General features: G+C 48.3%; 1 protein-coding gene across 1 annotated transcript in view; it reads left to right on the forward strand.

Moving 5' to 3' along the window:
• CNGB1 (cyclic nucleotide gated channel subunit beta 1) overlaps positions 1 to 15,190 on the forward strand; it is a gene marked incomplete at its 3' end in the record, with an annotated part of 80,250 nt that overhangs the window by 47,939 nt on the left and 17,121 nt on the right. The window contains exons 18-21 of the mRNA XM_082861985.1: positions 5,722 to 6,052; positions 8,963 to 9,061; positions 11,120 to 11,277; positions 14,006 to 14,161. Of these exons, the coding sequence (XP_082718111.1) occupies positions 5,722 to 6,052; positions 8,963 to 9,061; positions 11,120 to 11,277; positions 14,006 to 14,161 (744 nt within the window). The remainder of the gene's footprint in view (positions 1 to 5,721; positions 6,053 to 8,962; positions 9,062 to 11,119; positions 11,278 to 14,005; positions 14,162 to 15,190) is intronic.

Genomic DNA, 15,190 nt, shown 5'->3' on the forward strand with positions numbered 1-15,190 from the left:
ACGTGAATCGCCTGGTCCAGGACCAGCCACCTGGCCAAGTGACCCCCGGGCTTACTCCCCCAAACCTGGTGGAGCACCTCCCCAATGTGCCCAGCCACCACCCCCCGATCACCCGCACCCCTGTCCTCATCTCCTGGAGGACAGCCTTGTCCAACTGCAGCTTCGCCAAGGAGACCGGGAGTTCCATCGGTCGCCTAGGTAGCGTGAAATTGACCACCCAGCGCGCTGGTGTCTGTGGTGTGCTTCTGCATGGCTTGGGCTGTTTCCTGCATGGGTGCCATGGTCTTGGCGTGGGACCACTATTTGGGCTCATGGAACACCACCCCTTCTTCCTCTGCTGACCAGTGCCTTCATCTTGCTTTGTGGTGACTTGAAGGGTATTAGTCCCCTTCTCTCTGTGCCTAAAATTCCACAATGAGCAATTCATTTCTTTGGGTTAAACACGGCTTTTTGCAGATGATCAGTTTTTATACAGATAGTCACTCATACCTGAGTTTAAACAAGTCACTCAGATCTCCAGGCCAAGAGGCTTGGGGCAGGGAGCTGGGTGGGGGAAGAGAATAATCAGAGGGGAATGAACCAGAAGAGGAATGTGGAGGTCCGTTGCAGACAGAATCTACCGACCTTGAGAGTTGGCTGGGAGCTAGACTTTCTGAGGACTGTTGTTATCTGCTCAGCAAATTCCCTTTCAGGAAAGGGGAGGCCCCCAAGTGCTGACAGGCAGACCCAGAGGAGGCGTCCTCAGGGGCCAGTGCAGAGAGAGAGCCTGTCTGGATCCATTTAATTGTGACAAGATCCCCGCAGTGGCCTTTGGAAAGTGCTGGGGGACATACTGGTGCCTCTGGGCTAATCCCTGTCACTTTCTGCCTTGACTCAAACCAGACCTGCCATTTTCCCTTTAATTTGTTTCTTTGTTTTTGGATTACACTGGGCAAGGTTGCCTCTGAGATTCACAGGCAGGTCGAGCTGAACATTTCACAAGAGAGATCCACTCTCGTCCTCTCCCTCCTCCTGGCCTGGGGTGGGCACAGAGTTGGGGCAAGGTGGCACGTGATCAACCCCATGACGGGATGACACGCCAGGCTCAGTGTTCCGGGTAGGGCCTAAATCTCCTCACTCCAAAGGGTCTTCCACGCCCTCTACCCTTATATCGCGGCTCGAGTTTTGTGCACTTTGTACCAACTCTGCGTTTATTTACTTACCATCTTTCTTTCAGTGGATTCACTCTTTTCACTTTTAATTGAGTGTATTTAAACAGGAAGCTTTGCATTATAATTCAAATGGAAAACCAGCATGGCCTGCCATAAATATAGAGAAGGCATAAACAGAAATAACCACAGAGGTATGGAGAACAACGCAGAGTCGGTAGTTTCTAGTGAGGTGCGTGGCCTGCTGAAGGCTCATAGCTGAGTCTGCTCTCCCAGCTGCAAAGGGGGATTCAGACGTGTCAGACGTGTTAAGGCCATAGCAGCACTAACCTGAGGCTTTCTCTCTGCCTTCTCAGGATCCAGACAGAACCGGACAGGGAGGAATGGTTCCGTTCTGTCATCCTTTGCCTTGGCTATGCCATCTAAAGTCATCGTGTGCCTTCTCTGGTCCCTGGGAGCCCCACACTTTGAGAAATAGTCCCAGTGACACATTGGGACAGGGGGTGGAACCGGCTGTCATTGACACATGCTGATTTTATTTTATTTACTGATGAATAGGCAAGGATGTTTACTGCAGCACTGTTTAAATAGTCATTAATACAGACTATTTATAAAATGACTATGTTAGCCATTAAAAGTAAAACAAGTAGAGAAATAGAAAATATTGTCAGTCAAAAAAATCTTTCAGATAATTAAAAGATATAAAAAACAGGAATTTATATAAGGCTTGGTATTGGCCACGGTAGTGGTCGAATTTACAACACAGATGAATAGAGAGATGTAAATCAAGGCCTTCTTCCCCAGACTTGGTTCTAAAACATTTACCATCTAGGATCAAGAGCAAGGTCCTTCGGTGACAGTTTGCGGGTCTTCTATATGGTTTCTACCTACGCCCAATCTAAACAGTAGGACACACGATGATCTTAGATGCTGCAGACAAGGCGGTGACAGCATGTAGTGAGAACATTATTCCCATTTCAGTGGTGCTGCTTGGCACCTCTCAGCCGAGGTTTCTTTTTTTTTAATTTTTTTATTTTTTTATTTTTTTTTTTGCGGTATGCGGGCCTCTCACTGCTGTGGCCTCTCCGTTGCGGAGCACAGGCTCCGGTTGCGCAGGCTCAGCGGCCATGGCTCACGGGCCCAGCCGCTCCGCGGCATGTGGGATCTTCCCGGACCAGGGCATGCACCCGCGTCCCCTGCATTGGCAGGCAGACTCTCAAACACTGCGCCACCAGGGAAGCCCCCAAGGTTTCATTTTGACAGAGGCCTCTACGTATGTTGGTCACCAACCTCAGGATGGGAGAAGAGTTTCAGCTCTGGAGCCAGGCTGCCTGGGTCCAAATCTGGGCTCTGCTGAAAGTTTCTTAATCTCTCTGTGCTTCGGTTTCCTTCTCCACAAAATGGGGACAATGGTAACAGGGACCTCATAGAGTGGCCGGGAACGATGAAGGAGTTTATATATATAAAGCGCTTAGAGTTTAGTGAAACTAATGCCTAGCAGGCATATAGGAAGTGCTTAACAGTAAATATTGTTATTCTCTAAACCAATTTAAGCATAAGATATTCTTTATATTCGGAATTATAGTATTCTTATTCTATAAATCAGTATAATATAAACGAATATAATTTCTACTTAGAGTTTCTACTCTGCCAAGCTGGCAGGAAATGAAACATCAGGCTTAGGAGTTCCCCGCCCTCCCCTGGGAGTGATTGAGTTCCTAGGGTCTTGTGCAGGGCGAGGCAGGGGGTAAGGGGACCACCTTCTCCTTCCCAGGTTCTGTGAGACAGCTTCATGGATGCTGAGACCAGGGTGTTTTTTTGCTGCCTGGGGGCCATGCTGGGGACACCCCAGGGCCCTGAGCATTTTTGAGAAGCTGCCCTTGTCCTGGCTGCCTCCACGCCCCTGGCCCACCTCCAGCTCACCTCTCTCAAGGTCTTCAGGGAAGCAGGGGGACGTCCCTGCTGCACCGTGTCTCTCTCCTGTGAGGGCCTGAAGAGGTAAAATTGTCACTCCATGCAAAAACGTGATACTATATATAGAAAATCCTAAGGACTCCATGCAAAAACCACTAGATCTAATAAATGAGTTCAGCAAAGTAGCAGGATACAGGACAAACATTCAAAAATCGGTTGCATTTCTTTACACTAACAATGATATATCAGAAAGGAATGTAAAAAAAGAATACCTTTTAAAACAGCACCAGAAAAAATAAAATAAAATACCTAGGAATAAACCTGACCAAGGAGGTGAAAGACTTATACACTGAAAACTATGAAACATTAATAAAGGAAATTAAAGAGGATTCAAAGAAATGGAAAGATATCCCATGCTCTTGGATTGGAAGAATTAATATTGTTAAAACGACAATACTACCCAAAGCAATCTACAGATTTAATATGATCCCCATCAAAATACCCAAGACATTTTTCACAGAACTAGAACAAATAATCAAAAAATTTATATGGAACCATAAAAGACCCAGAATTGCCAAAGCAATCCTGAGGAAAAAAAGCAAAGCAGGAGGCAAAACTCTCCCAGACTTCAGACAATACTACAAAGCTACCGTAATCAAAACAGCATCGTACTGGTACAAAAACATACATACGGATCAATGGAACAGAATAGAGAGCCCAGAAATAAACCCACACACCTACAGTCAATTAATCTTTGACAAAGGAGGCAAGAATATAAAATGTGGAAAAGACAGTCTCTTCAGAAAGTGGTGCTGGGAAAGTTGGACAGCTGCATGTAAATCAATGAAGTAGAACACACCCTCATAGCATACACAACAATAAACTCAAAATGGCTTAAAGACTCAAACATAACACATGACACCATAAAACTCCAAGAAGAGAACATAGGCAAAACATTCTCTGACATAAATAGTACCAATGTTTTCCTAGGTCAGTCTCCCAAGGCAATAGAAATAAAAGCAAAAACAAACAAATGGGACTTAATCAAGCTTTCAAGCTTTTGCACAGCAAAGGAAACCATTAAAAACAAAAACAAAAAAAAGACAACCTAGGGAATGGGAGAAAATATTTGCAAATGATGTGACAGACAAGGGCTTAATCTCCAAAATATACAAACAGCTCATACAACTCAACACAACAACAAAACAACCCAATTGAAAAATGGGCAGAAGACGTTAATAGACATTTCTCCAAAGAAGGCATAGAGACGGCCGATAGACACATGAAAAGATGCTCAACATCACTAATTATTAGAGAAATGCAAATCAAAACTGCATTGAAGTACCACCTCACACTGGTCAGAATGGCTATCATTAAAAAGTCTACAAATAACAAATGCTGGAGACGGTGTGGAGAAAAGGGAACCCTCCTATACTGTTGGTGGGAATGTAAATTGGTGCAGCCACTATGGAGAACAGTATGGAGGTTCCTCAGAAAACTAAAACTAGAGTTGCCACATGATCCAGCAATCCCACTCCTGGGCATATACCCAGACAAAACTATAATTCAGAAAGATGCATGCACCCCTATGTTCATAGCAGCACTATTCACAACAGCCAAGATGTGAAAACAACCTACATGTCCATTGACAGAAGAATGGATAAAGAAGATGTGATACATATATACAATGGAATACTACTCAGCCATAAAAAAGAACGAAATAAGGCCATTTGCAGCAACATGGATGCAACTAGAGATTATCACACCAAGTGAAGTAAGTCAGAAAGAGAAAGACAAATACCATATGATACCACTTACATGTGGAATCTAAATATGGCACAAATGAACCTATCTACAAGACAGAAACAGACTCAGACATAGAGAGCAGACTGGTGGTTGCCAAAGGGGAGGGGGGTGGGGAGGGAAGGACTGGGAGTTTGGGATTAGCAGAGGTAAACTATTATACATAGGATGGATAAACAACAAGGTCCTACTGTAGAGCACAGGGAACTATATCCAATATCCTGTGACAAACCATAATAGAAAAGAATATTAAAAAAAGGAATATTGATATGTGTATAACTGAGTCATTTTGCTGTACAGCAGAGATTGACACAACATGGTAAATCAAATATAAAAAGAGTGTGAGGCCCTTTAGCCCGTGTCTCATGCCCCCACAGACCTGGGAAAGCCTTGTCACTCCTACCTTGGGATGGGGAAACTGAGGCCCAGAGAGGGGAAGCAGCTGAGCCAGGCCACACCAGGCCAGGCCCTAGGACGTGGCACCCCCAGGCTCCCCATGCTCTATCTGAGTGATGCACCCCCATCACCCACCCCTTGATGCTCCTCCAGGCCCAGGGAAACCAGGCTGGGTTTTGGAGAGCTGGGCTCCAGGCTGCGTCCAGGAGCTCCTGTGGCTTCTATGGCATCGTGGCTTCTTCTGTGGCTCCTGGGTTAGTGGCTGGCATGGGCGTGGCTGTCAGAGGGCCCTGGGCTCTGCATCGTTGTGCCCCCTGCATGGATCTCTCCTGTGGGCCCTGTTGGGAGGCAAGGCTTCCAGAGGCCCCTCCACACACGCTTTCTGTGGCTTCCCTGTAGAACACAGCAAGGCCCTGGGACCTGGCTTCTCTCTGACGCTGTGCCTCCTTCCTCTCCCCAGTACCTGCCACGGAAGAGCACCCGGAATTGCAGGTGGAAGATGCTGATGCTGACAGCCAGCCCCTCAACGAGGAGGAGAATCCACCCTCTCCCACGGAAGAGCACCCGGAAGTGCAGGTGGAAGACGCTGATGCTGACAGCCAGCCCCTCAACGAGGAGGAGAATCCACCCTCTCCCACGGAAGAGCCCCCGGAAGTGCAGGTGGAAGACACTGATGCTGACAGCCAGCCCCTCAACGAGGAGGAGAATCCACCTTCTCCCGTGCCGCTGCCCCCGTCTCCTGCCAAATACGACACACTTGGGGTCCCAGGATCAGCCACAGGGAGCCTCAGGTCACCTTTTATGCTTCTCTTGGGCTTTTCGTAGCACAGTGCCACCTGTGCATTTGGCATTTGAGGACACTGGGGCCAGAGAGGGGAAGAAGCTGGCCCAAGTCACTCAGCAAGTTGCTGTCAGCGCTGGGACTATGGCCCCACCATTTTCCGTTCTCCTAATTTCTGGCTTCAGGCTCTATAGAAAGAGCTCTCTGAGGAAGCCCTGTCCAGAATACCCTCAATTGTACATTTGAAGGGGGTAATAACTGTGACAGGGCTAATTTTATTGTTAAATAATACAATGGACATACCAAAGAACACTAGATATAATAACCATCCCTAACCCCACCACTCTAGGTGGTACTTTTATTTCTCTGCCTTCTCTTCCATACCTTGTCTGTGGGCCCATGCTTTTGAGTGGTTTTAGTTGAAGGAGTGATTGGATCATATCTCATTTGAGACCACATCTTATTTATTGAGCCCTTTTCTGTATTGCTAGTCTGTCTCCTTAACACTCATTGTGATGCTGTGTTGACATCCTCCAGCTCCATGTGCCAGGATAGACATAACAATCCTCTGTGGTTGAATACTGTCCACAGTGGTGCTACAAATATCTCTTTGGTCTTCTGCCCTCTGTCCTTGGGCTCCTTTCTCGAGAGTGGGTTTCCTGGTCAGGGTTGCGTGTGTTTTTGTGCCTCTCGAGATAGGTTAGTTGCTGCATGGTTAGAGCTGGTTTTGGACGATCTGAGCCAGGTAACTGAGAGAGGGCCTGCATAGAGCTGTAGGTAGTCTGTGAAGTGCAGTGCAGTGCTGTGCGAATGGTCAATTAAGCTAAGGCGAGCTGCCAGTGCATCTCCTTTGCTGGCTAGATTGAGGGATGGTTCTTTTTTCTTGATTAATTCTTGCTTTTATCCATGAACCCTTGAGTAATTTCTCAGCTGAGGTCAGAAGACTGCCAAAACAGAGATGGTTGGACGTAGCAAACAGAAGGCTCCTGGATTTTGATGTGGAGAAAAGAGTCATAATCTCACCCAGCCTTGGAACACAGCTCACAGACACATCAGTCCTCACGCTTAATTCACTGAATCATGCACAGAGTACAGAGAGCAGAAGACAGGGCACCACCATAATTGTAGACATCTGGTCTACCTCCCTCTGTTCCCTTTAAAAGGGTAGGGAAACTGTACAGGCTGGGTTAGAGGTGGATATTCGGGAGGAGGGAGGGGACTAAGATCACTTGGGACAAGAATCAAAGCCTCCTGCCTTTTGCTTATGAGCTGGGTCTGTGAGGCTCCTCTTATTATCATTCATTCATTCATTTGCAAACATTTACTGAACATCTTTACGTGCCAGGCTCTGCTCTAGGTGCAGTGGTTGCATCAGGGAGAAGCCTGAGAGGGGCCTGCCCTCATGGGGCTGACATTCCAGTGGGGCCAAGATAGACAATGAACAAGTAATCACACAAGGTTTTTCCAGAGAGTGCTAAGGAGAATGTGACTGTGAGAAACTGGGACGCCTCAGCCTGAGCTTGGCGCCAAGAGGGAATTCTGATGCCTGACATGAGAGGCCAGTGCGGCTGCCTGTGGCCCGGGATGGAATGAGCACTGGGGGCAACTGATGGGAGCAGAAAAGCCACCAAAACAGAGGGGCACACGGGCAAGGCCCTTCTCACAGTGCAATGCTGTGGTTTGGAGTGAATCCCGAACATCCCCTGTCTACTAGGATTATGAAAATTCAACAAGCTACTGTATGTGAGGTGCTCAGCACAGGGCCAGGCACTGGGCGGTGCTGGAGGAGCATAGCTGCTGATTTAGTTCCACACTCTGGATTCTCTGCAGGCCCGGAGAGGGCACTGGGCTGGGAGCAGGAGGCCTGAGTTTAAGTCCCAGTTGTGAGATTTTTGCCCCAGTCTTCTTGTTCGCAGGCATCCTTTTAATTAGAGCGTAAAAGAGGTGAACCCGTGAGTTTTGCCATTCTAGGCGAGTTGGCGGAAGGTAATAGGGTGGTTTCAGAGCCTTGTGGAATAAAGCAAGTGCTGCACGTCCCTCTGACTGTATCCCTTTACAAGCCCTAATGATGGAGTCCTGAGTCACAGTGGTTGAGTACGGGAAGAGTACCAAGTGGATTCAAATCTAGACACCAGCAGCTGAGACACCAGTGATCCCAAATGCAGCACTCTGTGGCAGACTTGGACTGAATGATGGGGACCTGGACATAATTTAGCCTTCATTCTTCCGATAGGGAAGCGGGAACTCCAGGAGGGCATGGGCTTTCCCCAGGTCACACCATGAGCTGGAAAACAGACTTCATGGCCCGTGGGTGTCAGCTTTTCCAGCCAGGGGCACATCTGCAAAGGGAGAGAAGCTGAGCTTCCAGGAGAGTTAATAAGATGGAATGTGAGCCCTCACACCTTCTCAGTAGCTGGAAGGGTGGTGTGATGGAGAAGGGGACGGGGTGGACTGGGAAGGGCAGGGCCCTCAGACTGGGAGGTGGAAGGGAGAAGGATGTTTAAACTGAGACCCGACTGAGTGATAAGCACCTCACTGAATTGGGTAGATTTAGTCCCATTTTATAGAGGGGGAAAACTGAGGCAGCTCAGAGGGTTTGAGTAAATTGCCAAGGTCACACACTGGGAAGAAGCAGGGCTGGGGTGCAAATTCGGGTTTGCCTGATCCCAAGTCAGTGCTGTTACTTTTACGCTAGGCCATTGAATGGATGCAGAGACCGAGATCCAGAGGTTGGATGTGTCCCCTCTTCTCTCTTTTGTTTCCCTGCAGGCAAGCGAGGACCCTTTGAAAGCACCATCCTCTGTCCCCACCTCCCCCCCAGGATTCGCTCTGGGTGATCTGCAGGGCTCAAAGTTGGTTCACCCCCTCGCGGCCCCTGCCTCCCTGAAGGCCCCTCCCTTCCATGTCTGTGCTCTTGCAGGAAGAGGCTGTGCTCCCAAGATGATGAGGCTGAAGAGCTGTCACCGGCTGTATCGCCCGTGGTCGCTTGTTCGGACCCCACCAGCCCGCAGGGCACTGAGTAAGTGGGGGCCACCTCTGGGGTCTCAGGGAACCAGAAGTCTGGGTGGGGATGGGCAAGCAAAGGGAGGTGAGTTGGGGGGAGAATGGATGTTTTTAGAACCTTCCACCCCAAGGCAGACTGTGCCAGTGGCTTCCCGGCAGTAAGAGAGGGCTGGGTCTCCTGCCCAGGCTGCTTCTGACCAGCCCAGAAATTCTGAAAAATCTGGTCTGCAGAATGGGCTCAAACTCTGGGCCCAGCTGTGTCCAGAACCACAGAGAGTGGGCCCTGGGGAATCCACATCTTTATAAGCTCCCCAGGTGATTCTGATGCAACTGGTCTGTGGAACAATGTTTAGAAGGCACTACGAGGGCATCGGGACCTGTGTCTCTGACATCGAAGTGTCACAAGGGCTGGGCCAGTGGGAGGTGTTTTCCTGAAGGGTCTACGTAGGCTGGTGACAGTGAATACCCCAGCCCTGGGCTCTGGCCTGGGATCCTCACCTCCTCTCCAGCCATTGCTTCTGGAGTGACCTTAGGAGACAATATACTTTCCTTCCAGTCTTTTTTCCTGTCCATAATTTTATGGAGTTTATGCTTAACAGTATTGTGGAAAGTTCAGAAAAGCAAAAGAAGCAGGAAAAAACCCAAACCTCATGTATAGTCCAGTGATCCATTTTAGCATACAGTGGAGTCACATCTTATGCAGTAGGGTAGGCGTAGGGGTAGGGTTTACTATCAGAAAAATAAGCCAGAAATCAGGTATAATAATAAAAACTACCTTTGAAAACTCTTAAGGTGGTCAGCATGGAACCCCATGTATTACCTCAGTAGGTTAAGATGCTATAACAAATAGACCTCAGTGATTCAGTGGCTTAAGGAACAAGACGTCTCATATGTCACAGTTGTGTCACGGGTGGTGTGTTTCAGGTCGGTGGAAGGCTCTGCCCCCTGCAGTCATTTAGGGCCCCAGCCAACAGTGGCTCTGCCACCTTTGTGTGGCTTTCAAGACCCTGCTGGTCACCACTAGAAAGGGGGAGTGCCAGGACGCTCTTCCACAAGGAGGCCCGGAATTGCACTAGCATGTCCACCCGTGAGAGCTCGCACGGCCACACCTGGGCAATGTAGTCGCTGGCTGCGTGGTGACCCCTCCCTGCAGGAGGGAGTGGGTGTGGGTGAGCAGCTCGTGTCTCCTCCGCCCCCCAGCGCTATCTCTCATTATGACCCCCCCACTGATTTTCTCCAGCTAGCTCCCTCAACTGACACAAGAAGAGTAGCTGGCTTGAGTTTCAGTGCCTCAATGTATGAAAAAAAACAGTAGATCTGTAAACATTAGTGTTACCCTCAGCTCAGCAAGAAGATCACAGGCTACTCAGAGGAGAACATAGAACATAGGCTGGTTCACACGGCCGCCCGTCTCAACTCACCCAGGGCTCTTGACACACACTGAGCGGAAGACTCTCATTCATTCTCTCTGTCTGTGTCTGTCTCTCCCTTGCTGCAAGTTCATGCAGTTTAAATTCCTATAAATTAAAAGAATATGTAATGTATCTGCACTGTTTTTAATATCTATTTATTTAGGCTGCACTGTGCAGCTTCTAGGATCTTAGTTCCCTGACCAGGGATCGAACCTGGGCCCTCGGCAGTGAGAGCACGGAATCCTAACCACCAGACAGCCAGGGAATTCCCTGCACTGTTTTTTCCATCAGTTATCTCCTAAGCCTAAAAAAGTAGCCCCTGTCCCCTCTCTGATCTGTCCTGTATCTCATGTGAACCCCAAACTGAGACTAACAGCCCTGAACTGAGTTCCAGAGTTTCCCCCTAAATCACAAGTGGAATCCGAGTTTTTTGGAATTGCCCATCTGAATCAGAGCATTCGTGGTACATTTTCTGAAAGCTGGGCACCCGGGTGTTTTTCCTCCCAGGAGATATTAAGGTGGGTTTGATGTTTTGATGTCAGAAGAAGACTGGGCCAGGATTTACCCTCTAAGGCCAGGTGGGATATAGATTCAGCTCTTGCCCGGTGGCGCAGGGGTCCCCCCCCACGCAGCCCGCTCAGCTCTGGGTGGTGTTCCCTCAGTGACCAGGACCGCGCAGCCTCCACAGACAGCCAGACCAGTGCCCTCATCAACAACCGGCTCCAGGAGCTGGTGAAGCTTTTCAAGGAGCGGACGGAGAAGGTGAAGGAGAAGCTCATCGACCCTGATGTCACCTCTGATGAAGAGAGCCCCAAGCCCTGTGAGTCCAGAGCTGGGGCTGGGCCACCTGACCAGGGGTGGGGTGGGGCCCCTTAAGGCCCCTGTCAATTCTTGGGGAGGGTGGCCCCAAGGAAATGGTTGGGTTGCTTGAGAGAAGCCCAGATCTCCATTCTCTGGAATTTGAGGTCCTTTATGTACAGGTTTAGCTACGTGTCCAGGGGAGGAAAGAATGTCAAAGTTCTGACCAGTGATCCAGTTGTACTTGGTTCTCCCTCCCACAGGGCAAGTTCCCTTGTTGAACCCCTGCCCCTTTCCCGCTGGCGGGCAGGTGGTCCACCCTGGGATGTATCTCATGGTCTTGCACTTAGATGGTGTCCATAACCCACCCTGAAACTACACAGTCTTATTTTTCAGAGGCAATATTGCAATATTGCAATATTCTTATGAGGTTACCTGAAAGTTTCCTGCTTTCAAAGTGCCAGGAGGAAATAAGAACCATGCTGTCTCGCCAGGGAGGTTTTCTAGGTCTTTTCAAAGGAGGGTTGTGCCTTAGAACTCATGGTGCCAACAGTGGACCTAGCAGAGCCTGACTTCACTCCTACAGCTGGAAACATAGCCATATTAAACCTGTAAGAACCAATTTCTAGGTCACCAACAACATCACCATAGATGCACAGGAAAACTGTGATCCCATCTGGTGTCTTGTTTTAGAGATGAGACAGCTGAGATTTCTGCTCTGAAAAACTTAGAACAATGTTTTCCTGATTTCTGGCCCTGGGTGGTGGAAGTTCTGGGTACCAATGCCCCTAGCCGTCCAGAGGAACCAAGGGGTCCAACCACAGACACACAAGCACACACTCAACTGAAGCATCCAGCTTGCCCAGAAACACCTCATTTTAGGCAGTTCCTGAGCAGCAGTCCCAGACTGGTAGCTCTAAGAGTTCAGAGCAGGTGCCCAGGTTGCTATTAAGGAAGATCTTTGTGGTTTGCTGCAGGAGAGCACCCAGAGCTTGTAGCAGGTTAGGGGATGGTGCCAGGGTCCCCTCAGCTTCAGTTCCAGAGTCTGCAGTTGGGAGCCTTCTCTTTTTTGTGTCTTAATTAATTAATTAATTTTTGGCTATGTTGGGTCTTTGTTGCTGCGTGCGGGCTTTCTCTAGTTGTGGCGAGCAGGGGCTACCCTCCGTTGCAGTGTGCGGGCTTCTCATTACGGTGACTTCTCTTGTGGAGCACGGGCTCCAGGTGCATGGGTTTCAGTAGTTGTGGCACGCAGGCTTCAGTAGTTGTGGTTCGCGGGCTTCAGTAGTTGTGGCACACAGGCTTAGTTGCTCCGCAGTGTGTGGGATCTTCCCGGACCGGGGCTCGAACCCGTGTCCCCTGCACTGGCAGGTGGATTCTTTTTTTTTTTTTTTTTTTTTAACATCTTTATTGGGGTATAATTGCTTTACAATGGTGTGTTAGTTTCTGCTTTATAACAAAGTGAATCAGTCATACATAAACATATGTTCCCATATGTCTTCCCTGTTGCGTCTCCCTCCCTCCCACCCTCCCTATCCCACGCCTCCAGGCTGTCACGAAGCACCGAGTCAATATCCCTGTGCCATGCGGCTGCTTCCCACTAGCTATCTACCTTACTACGTTTGTTAGTGTGTATATGCCCATGACTCTCTCTCGCCCTGTCACAGCTCACCCTTCCCCCTCCCCATAACCTCAAGTCCGTTCTCTAGGAGGTCTGCGTCTTTATTCCTGCTTTACCCCTAGGTTCTTCATGACATTTTTTTTCTTAAATTCCATATATATGTGTTAGCATACGGTATTTGTCTTTTTCTTTCTGACTTACTTCACTCTGTATGACAGACTCTAGGTCTATCCACCTCATTACAAATAGCTCAATTTCATTTCTTTTTATGGCTGAGTAATATTCCATTGTATATATGTGCCACATCTTCTTTATCCATTCATCCGATGACGGGCACTTAGGTTGTTTCCATCTCCGGGCTATTGTAAATAGAGCTGCAATGAACATTGTGGTACATGACTCTTTTTGAATTTTGGTTTTCTCAGGGTATATGCCCAGTAGTGGGATTGCTGGGTCATATGGTAGTTCTATTTGTAGTTTTTTAAGGAACCTCCATACTGTTCTCCATAGTGGCTGAACCAATTCACATTCCCACCAGCAGTGCAAGAGTGTTCCCTTTTCTCCACACCCTCTCCAGCATTTATTGTTTCTAGATTTTTTGATGATGGCCATTCTGACTGGTGTGAGATGATATCTCATTGTAGTTTTGATTTGCATTTCTCTAATGATTAATGATGTTGAGCATTCTTTCATGTGTTTGTTGGCAGTCTGTATATCTTCTTTGGAGAAATGTCTATTTAGGTCTTCTGCCCATTTTTGGATTGGGTTGTTTGTTTTCTTGTTATTGAGCTGCATGAGCTGCTTGTAAATTTTGGAGATTAATCCTTTGTCGGTTGCTTCATTTGCAAATATTTTCTCCCATTCTGAGGGTTGTCTTTTGGTCCTGTTTATGGTTTCCTTTGCTGTGCAAAAGCTTTGAAGTTTCATTAGGTCCCATTTGTTTATTTTTGTTTTTATTTCCATTACTCTAGAAGGTGGGTCAGAAAGGATCTTGCTGTGATTTATGTCATAGAGTGTTCTGGCAGGTGGATTCTTAACCACTGTGCCACCAGGGAAGTCCTGCGAGCCTTCTCTTTGCATCCTCTACCCGAGCCTCAGGGCTGGGTCAGAGGGTCACAGTGTCATCCCATAGCCCCAGCCAAGAAAGCCCCAGAGCCGGCCCTGGATGTGAAGCCAGCTGAATCGGGGCAGGAGGAGGAGGAACACTATTGTGAAATGCTCTGCTGCAAGTTCAAACGCCGCCCCTGGAAGAAGTACCAGTTTCCCCAGAGCATCGACCCGATGACCAGTGAGTCCTGGGAAGGCGGTGGGCGTTGCCACATGTCACATGAGAGGGCAGGAGAATGGGAGGGGGTGGGGGCAGTGCAAGGGCGGGCCCCAAACAAACAAAGTCCCTGAACTAGGAACATAAGATCATACCCATCTTAACAGACAAGCAAACTAAGGTACAGAGAAGTTAACTGGCCTAAAGACACAACTAGTCAGTGGCAGACTCAGGACTCCTGACTCTTGGCCAAGTCTTTTTTCTACTCTGTTCTTCCTGGCTCCTTCCCAGAGCTGCTGCTCTGAGCAGAAAAGGGGAAAGTTCTTCCAGCATCTAAAGTGAAGTCCCTCTCACTTGCCTTTTAGCCCGTTTTGTATTCTTCAGGAATAACGACGTTTCATATGTGCACAGCACTTCACAGTTGAAAAGGAGCGCCCTGCCTTTTTCATCTGACTTCTCCTTACGACTTCTCTGAGGAGGACAGAACAGGTGCCAGAGAGGGACTTTCCTAAGGACACACAGGAAGTCATTTGGGGGGCAGGACTTCAACCCTGGTGTCCATTGGTCCTTTAAAATGCCCAGGTGGGGGAAATTCCCTGGTGGTCCAGTGGTTAGGACTCTGCGCTTCTCCTACAGGGGGCATGGGTTTGATCGCCGGTCGGGGAGCTAAGATCCCACAGGCTGCCCAGCGCGGTCAAAAAAATTAAAAACAAAAATAAATAAATAAATGATAAAATGCCCAGGTGACCTACAGTATCCATCCATCCATCCATGCACTTGTCCATCTGTGTATCCATCTGTCCATCTTCTATGCATTATTTACTGTTGTGTATTTACAAAGGCAGGAAATACATTTTTGGAAAAATTTCAACAAGAATGAGAGCAGAAGTGTTTTCTGGTTAGCTGTCTATTAGCTAGTAATGACCCATATCCCCTACTCAGAGTACTCAATTTGTTAGGGCCTAGCCGTGATTTATTTTTATATCAATGATAGTTTTACATGCCCCCCCCCCCCGAAATTACAGAAGGGCTGCATATAGGGCTTGTAGGAAA

Source organism: Leucopleurus acutus, assembly GCF_964270905.1.
Source record: "Leucopleurus acutus genome assembly, chromosome: 20".
In the NCBI taxonomy this organism is placed as follows: domain Eukaryota; kingdom Metazoa; phylum Chordata; class Mammalia; order Artiodactyla; family Delphinidae; genus Leucopleurus; species Leucopleurus acutus.